This window comes from Macaca nemestrina, chromosome 17 (assembly GCF_043159975.1).
Source record: "Macaca nemestrina isolate mMacNem1 chromosome 17, mMacNem.hap1, whole genome shotgun sequence".
Lineage (NCBI taxonomy): Eukaryota > Metazoa > Chordata > Mammalia > Primates > Cercopithecidae > Macaca > Macaca nemestrina.
The window spans coordinates 19,654,934-19,662,708 of record NC_092141.1 but is presented as its reverse complement, the minus strand read 5'-3'; the positions used below and the strand labels follow the sequence as shown (position 1 = coordinate 19,662,708).

At 47.1% G+C, this 7,775-nt stretch overlaps 1 protein-coding gene across 6 annotated transcripts in view; it reads right to left on the bottom strand.

Annotated features, from left to right (window-relative positions):
• Positions 1–506: 506 nt before the first annotated feature.
• Positions 507–7,775, bottom strand: part of LOC105493356 (solute carrier family 47 member 1) — a 47,083-nt gene continuing 39,814 nt past the window's right edge. For 5 of the 6 annotated variants that reach the window (XM_071082496.1, XM_071082498.1, XM_071082499.1 and 2 more), the window contains 2 exons: positions 6,781–6,859; positions 507–2,207 (listed from right to left, as the gene is read on the bottom strand). In XM_071082496.1, the coding sequence (XP_070938597.1) occupies positions 1,981–2,207; positions 6,781–6,859 (306 nt within the window). In that variant the 3' untranslated portion in view covers positions 507–1,980. The remainder of the gene's footprint in view (positions 2,208–6,780; positions 6,860–7,775) is intronic. The other variant, XM_071082501.1, reaches the window with a different exon arrangement.

Below are 7,775 nucleotides of genomic sequence, written 5' to 3'. Positions count from 1 at the left end.
TCCGGTCTCGCAGACACCCCAGCCTCCCTGCTCCTGGCGGCCAGACACCCAGACACCCCAGCCTCCCTGCTCCTGACGGCCCGGGGTGGGACCAGCCGCTATCTGTGGCTGTTGATTGAAGGAAACTCCTCTCATCTCCGGGGGGTCCCTGCCCTACCTCGCAAGAGGAAGGACAGGGAGTCCTGTGCGAGGGGAATGGTGACAGGGTTCGAGAGTTCCTGACGAGGAGCTGGGGAGGGGCCTCTGCAGTGTCTGCCCCCTGCCCCCAGGCCCAACCCCGAGGGCTACAGTGCAAGCCTTTATCTGCCTTCCTGGAGACTGGGCCTCGTGGCCCAAGAAGAAGGCACTAAGGGTAGAGATACCTTAAGGTGGCCCCAACCAAAATCAGCACGTGGGTGTTTTTTACTCAAAGCGGGTAACTTTTCTGATTTTGTTATTTCAGGAAAAGGCCATGCCTAGAGCATTATATCCATCCTAGCACTAAGTCAAACGTGTACAGGCAAATCTCCATTTAATGCTTTATTTGGGAAGAAAGAATTGCAGTTCAGGGCATCCATGTAGACCAGGTGGTCCTCGGTATGTCGGAACAACACAGAAGGCTGGAGGTTTTATCAAAAGAAATGTCAGTATAGCTCTTTGAGAAAGTTTATTGGCACCGGGAAGGGTCCTGGGAGCTGGCAAGCTACAACTGGTGAGCAACCGGGCAGGCGAAATTATTCCTAGAGCTTCAGCAAGTTATCTCAGCAGTTATGGATAAAGCTGGTCTCAGCTTACAGCAGGCAGTTTCACCAGCTGGATGTGCAGAGAATTACATTACTAGATTAAAGTTATGTGCCTGGGGTGCTTTTATCCCTGGCTTCTTGACTTTTAATTGGGTGTGATAAGAATGACTTAATTTGGTGTAATCCACTTTCACAGCACTGAGCATACTTAGTATGTACTGGGGCTTGCTGAATTATCGGTGCGTACCCCGCCCCAGGAAGGTTAATGAAGTAGGATTACTACTTAAGCTAAGACCTTTATTAAAATTTTGTCCTCTGGCCAGGCGTGGTGGCTCACGCCTATAATCCCAACACTTTGGGAGGGCAAGGTGGAAGGATCGCTTGATCCCAGGAATTCAAGACCAGCCTGGGAAAAAACGGGTAGACCCCGTCTCTACAAAAAATAAAAAATTAGCTAGGCATGGTGGCACACGCCTGTGGTCTCAGCTACTCAGGAGGCTGAGATGCGAGGATCACTTGAGCCCAGGAGGTTGAGGCTGCAGTAGGTCACGCACACACCCCTGCCAGGAATTATCAGTCCTTGTCTGGATTTCCACAGCTCCAAAGATTTCCCGACTGTTTTTCAGTGCCCACAGTGCCTAGATCTAGACCTCAAATGAAGATTAACAAATGCCAGCTGGGCATGGTGGCACACCCCTGAAGTCTCAGCTACTCTGGTGGTTGACACAGGAGGATTGCTTGAAGCCCAGGAGTTTGAGGCTGCAGTGAGCTATGATCGCACCACTGTACTCCACCCTGCGTGACAGAGCAAGACTTCCGTCTATCAAAAAAAAAATTAAAACAAAAACAAATACCATTTGCCCAGTGAATAGTAATCTAAGGCCCAAGGAAAGATATATTGTAAAATATATTTTACATAATTCAGGCAGTATGAATTCTTAAGCACTGAGTTTCTGGGTTTGTGTCTAAAAAAATAGCAAAGCCATTGGCCAATGCAGTCAGCACATTGGTCCTTGGTTCAGATAGTGGTGAATTATATTACTCATGTCATCTTTCAGACAGTGTCTTGGGCCACAATATAGCTTTTAACCTTAGTTGATTTTTCTTTTTTTAGAGAAATGTATCTTTGCATTCCCAACCCTCAGAATCCATGGGCACACTTGAATGACATTAACTCAAAGTAAATTGTCACTGGTGGGCCTGTGAATTGTGTGTAAGCTCAAAAGCATCACTTGACCTGACTTTCTTTCCTGCCACGTCACTGAATTCTGACATAGAATCTCACTAAAATCCCCACCAGCAAGATTAAGAAGGCCCCCAGGAGCAGAAGCCCTCGCCGCAGCACCAGCTGTGTCCTGGACAACTTAGCACTGTCCTGTGGATGTTCCGGCAAAGATTCTTCTTGGCGCATCTGCTGATCCAACTGAGCCTCGCCCGTCTTTCCAACATCGTTCATTAAAATTCCTTCATGGTTTTCAGGGCACCCTGGGAGGAAAAAGGACCTTAGCAGCTTAAAAGGGATTTTTTTTTTTTCATTTGTATAAAGGGCTATGTATAAAAGGAATATGTGCTAGTAGCTGAGAGAAAGTTAATTCAGGACGCTATTGCTACAGTGAATAAATAAAAGAAATCCTATCCCAGAGTGCCTCTCCACTCACTCTTTCACAAACACCGATGATCCTACCGGGGCTGGCTTGGGTGCTCCAGGGAGCGCTCTCCCAGGAGCTAGAGAAATAAGGTAGCCCTCTCCATTAAACTTCACAGGGAAGCCCTCTCCATTAAAATTCACAGGGATTACAGGCAAGAGCCATCATGCCTGTAATCCCAGCAGTTTGGGAGGCTGAGGCAGGCAGATCACCTGAGGTCGGGAGTTAGAGACCAGCCTGACCAATATGGAGAAACCCCGTCTCTCTACTAAAAATAGAAAATTAGCCGGGCATGGTGGCGCATGCCTGTAATCCCAGCTACTCGGGAGGCTGAGGCAGTGAGGCAGGAGAATCGCTTGAACCCAGGAGGCGGAGGTTGCAGTGAGCCAAGATGGTGCCATTGCACTCTAGCCTGGGCAACGAGAGCAAAACTCTGTCTCCAAAAAAAAAAAAAAAAAGAAGATTCACAGGGGAAAATTTTCAAGGAGCCAACACCAATTTAATAAGCATTTCAGAACAAAACACAAGGAGAAACAACCTAAGAAATAATTCAAGGCTGGGTGTGATGGCTCACGCCTGTAATTCCAACACTTTGGGAGGCTGAGGTGGGAGGATCCCTTGAGCCCAGAAGCTCAAGACCAGCCTGGGCAACATAGTGATACCTCATCTCTACCAACAAAAACTTCACTGGGCATGATGGCGCATGCCTATAGTCCCGACTACTTGGGAGGCAGAGGTGGGAGAATCACTTGAGCCTAGGAGTTCGAGGCTGCAGTGAGCTATGATTGTAATACTGCAGTCCAGCCTGAGTGACCGAGAGAGACCTAGTGTCCAAAAAAAAAAAGAAAGGAAGAAAGAATACAAGGCTATTCACAGAATGGGAGAAAGATGTGACTGTTCACATCAAAGGGCCTACTAAGTATTGAAGGAGTGCAGGGAATTTCAACCCCAAGATATGGCTCCCTCCTATAATGAGTATTTTAAATTAAAAACTCCTTAGAGATCAACAGGCCTTGAAAGAGACATTTCCCCCTCCTACATAAAAGCCAGACAAACCCACCAAGAAGAATGACTGCCAAACCTTTCACAAAATAATGCCAGTCTCTCAGGTTGATTCGACTTCCAAAGAGAACCAATCTCTCCACCCTGCCCCCAGCTGATTCATTCTGCCAAATGTCCATTCATTTTCCCTGGTAATCATTTACTATCCCTCAACAGAAGCACCAAATGCCCCATCTCCTCTCTCCCCTCTGAAAGTTGGTTATATGCGTGTTGGGCCTCACTACGAGGTTGGCTAATCACTGTGATTCTTCCCTTGTGCATGGTTGAATACATTTGTATGTCTTTTATTGATCAGCCTTATTATAAGTTGATTTTTCAGTGAACCATCGGAGGGCAAGGGGAAAGCTTCTCCTTCACAGTTTCAAGCAGATAATGACTCACATCTAGACTTAGTGTCAAGACACTTCAGAACAGTCAGAGTAATAGGCCAGGCATGGTGGTTCACACCTGTAATCCCAACACTTTGAGAGGCTAAAGCAGGAGGATTGCTCGAATCCAGAAGTTCAAGACCAACCTGGGCTGCAAAGCAAGACCTGGTCTCTACAAAAATATTAAAGGGTTAGCTGAGCATAGTGGCACGCACCTGTAAACCCAGCTACTCGGGAGGCTAAAATGGGAGGATTGCTTGAGCCCAGGAGTTTTGAGACTGCAGTGAGCTATAATTGCACCACCGCACTCCAGCCTACGTGACAGAACAAGACCCTATCTCAAAAAAAAAAAAAAAAAAGGAATAATAATAAGAAAATATCCTAAAATGAAGGCAGATTACATAATGGCACAAGAATAAGCTTGGCCATCCCACTTCCTAATGAGCATAAGTGGATGAATGTTAGGAATGTAGCAATATCCTCAGAGTTCTGAAAGAAAATCATTTTGAACAGAGTCATATCAGCTCACTCTTAACAAAATGCTTTCCCTGGTCAGGCAGTCCTGGGTGCTTCTCAACCCCAGTAGGGGTAGTATGAAGTAAGTGCCATTGTTAGGCCGGGTGCAGTGGCTCACGCCTGGAATCCCTGGAATCCCAGCACTCATGCCTCATGCCTGTAATCCCTGTAATCCCAGCACTCATACCTCTAATCCCAGCACTTTGGGAGGCTGAGCCAGGTGGATCACTTGAGTTGTTCAAGAAAAGTCTGGCCAACATGGTGAAACCTGGTTTCTGCTAAAAATACAAACATTAGCCGGGCGTGGTGGCACACACTTGTAATCCCAGCTACTCGGGAGGCTGAGGCAGGAGAATCACTTAAACCTGGGAGGTAGAGGTTGCAGTGAGAAGCCACTGAACTCCAGCCTGGCAACAGAGATAAGTGCTATTGTCAGGCAGGTTTCACAAATCAGGGAAACTGGTAAGATGGTGGAAAACATCGACCAACCCTTCCCTGAAGATCATTGTAGAATCTGAATAAAACAAATTAAATATCATCTTGAAGGCATCAGAATGCAAACAATGTAATGAAGAGTCACCAGGGCAAGGTCCAGGGGATAAAGGAAACCCAGAGGGGCCGCCCAGCCTCTAGGGCTGCCTCGGATCAGAGTTCATTCAGATCAGAGAGATCAGAGGATGCAGGGGCTTTGAGGACTTGGGTACCTACCAAGAATCAGGCTCTGGCAAGCCTTCTGTATTTGAGGTTAGAACCCCAAAGGGCTGCATCCAAGACTTAAGGATGAACCACTCTGGGTGCGGTGGCTCACACCTGTAATCCTAGCACTTTGGGGGGCCGAGGAGGGCAGATCACTTGTGGTCAGGAGTTCGAGACCAGCCTGACCAACATGGTGACACCCCACATCCACTAAAAATACAAAAGTTAGCCAGGTGTGGTGGTACGTGCCTATAATCGCAGCTACTCAGGAAGCTGAGGCAGGAGAATCGCTTGAACCCGAGAGACGGAGCTTGCAGTGAGCAGAGATCACGCCACCGCACTCCAGCCTGGGCGACAGAGCAAGACTCCATCTCAAAAAAAAAAAAGCATGAACCAGAAGAAGTAAACCAAGCCTTGAACACCTTCAGGTCGGCTGGATGCTGCAGAAAGCTCCATTTCCAAGATTGCCCTAGACTGCTGGTCACCCTCAGTGTCCAAAAGAAGCAAAAGAAAATCCTCTCTGAAGACAAATAGACATCCTTTCAGGCTGAAGTTACTTCTATGAACAATTTTCAAATATAAAGTCTGGAATATAATCAAAGATAACCAGGTCAGGTGTGGTGGCTCATGCCTGTAATCCCACTGCTTTGGGAGGCCAAGGCAGGAGGATCGCTTGAGCCCAAGATGTAGAGGCTGCAGTGAGCTACCATCGTACCACTGCACACCAGCCTGGGCAACAGAGTGAGACCCTGTCTCTATTTAAAAAAAACTTTTAAAATTATTTTTATTTTATTTATTTATTTTTTTGAGACGGGTCTCGCTCTGTCGCCCAGGCTGGAGTACAGTGGCACAGTCTCCGCTCACTGCAAGCTCTGCCTCCCGGGTTCACGCCATTCTCCTGCATCAGCCTCCCGAGTAGCTGGGACTACAGGCGCCCGCCACCTCGCCTGGCTAATTTTTTGTATTTTTAGTAGAGACAGGGTTTCACCATGTTAGCCAGGATGGTCTCGATCTCCTGACCTTGTGATCCGCCCACCTCGGCCTCCCAAAGTGCTGGGATTACAGGCGTGAGCCACTGTGCCCGGCCTAATTTTTTTTTATTTTAAAAAATTAATTTAAATTAAAATCAAAGATAACCAGACACACAGCACAGGAGCCTAGACAACATGAATGAAAACTGGCAGAAACAACACAATTGACCATTGACAGCATATCAGACAGTCTATGAAATCAAAGGGTTTAAATGATAAAGGAGCAAGGATTACTGGGAGTGGGTGGCTAACTGCCTAACGGGCCAGGAATCAGGGGACGGGGATTACTTAACTGACTGAAGAAAACCATAACCACATTTGCATGATGTGCATCACAAGCAAAGGTCCAAGCAAACAACCTGTTTAAAGTCCACAAGGGTCTGCCCGATGAACAGCAGGGACCCCATTAAAACAAACAAATGTCAGTTTCCAAGCTATGGTAGAAGCACAGTATCTCCAAGTGTTGGAAATGCCTGGAAAGTGCTTGCAGAAATTAGGGGAGGCACTGGGGAGCTTTCAGTCATCTATAGCAGTCTACTAATGTGTGGAATTAAAGTAAATAAACTTGAAGTCAGTTTACCTTGAATTGGTTGTTACTTGACTTTATCATGTGTTTCTGAAACACTATTGGCCTATTTAAGAAAGAGCTCATAGCAGCAAATCTAGCTGTGTCTCACGAACAGCCCCTCCAGTCCCACCTAGACAGCCCTATCCAAGGGCTGAGGGAGTCATATCATACCTGGGTGAAACGGGTCCTGAGGGAGAGCGGAATTCACACTCCGAGCCACGTCTGCTTTCAAATTGGCGTGTACCTGAGCCTGGAAAATGAAACTCAGTCAGTCCTTCAGGCTTCACGATGGTGTTAATAAGGTATTTTACTTGACTGTCTAGTTTAGGAAAAGCCAAGCCATTTTCCTTAATTGGCATGTACAGCTGAAGCTCCTCTTATTCACAGGTCATCTTTCATACAGATTGAAATGGGACCAGGCTCAGTGCTCACACCAGTTATCCCAGCACTTTGGGGGGCTGAGGAGGGAGGATTGCTTGAGCCCAGGAATTCAAGGCCAGCCTGCGCAACACAGCAAGACCCCATCTCAACTAAAAAATTTAAAACAAAAAACAAAAAAAAACCCAGCCAGGCATGGTGGCATATGTCTGTATTCCCAACTACTCGGGAGGCTGAGACAGGAGGATCACTTGAGCCCAGGAGGTTAAGACTCCAGCAAGCTGTGATCCTGCCACTACAGTCCAGCCTGGGTGACAGAGTGAGAGCCTGTCTCTTAAGAAAAAGGAAACAGAAAAGGTTGAAATGGGGTCCATGAGAGGGAAGGTGGCATGGGAACAGTACAGGGTGAGGGAGACAGGGACAAGAGAGGGACCAAGATCATTTGGAACTCTCCCTTCTTTTTACTTTATCTCTCTTTTTTTTTTTTTAATTTTTATTTGTAGAGACAGGGTCTCGCTCCGTCACCCAGGCTGGGGTGCAGTGGTGCAATCACAGCTCACCGCAGCCTCGAACTCTTGGGCTCAAGCGATCCTCCCGCCTCAGCCTCCTGAATAGCTGGGACTACAGGCATAAGCCACCGTACCTCGACTCATTTCATTTTTCTACCACCTATTTCTAGACCTCACACTGACCCTAGAAAGTTGAAGGGAAGGATGCACACAAGCACCTTAACAAAACATTTGGTAATCATAAAAACATCAGGATGACTTTGATGCATCGCGCCTTTC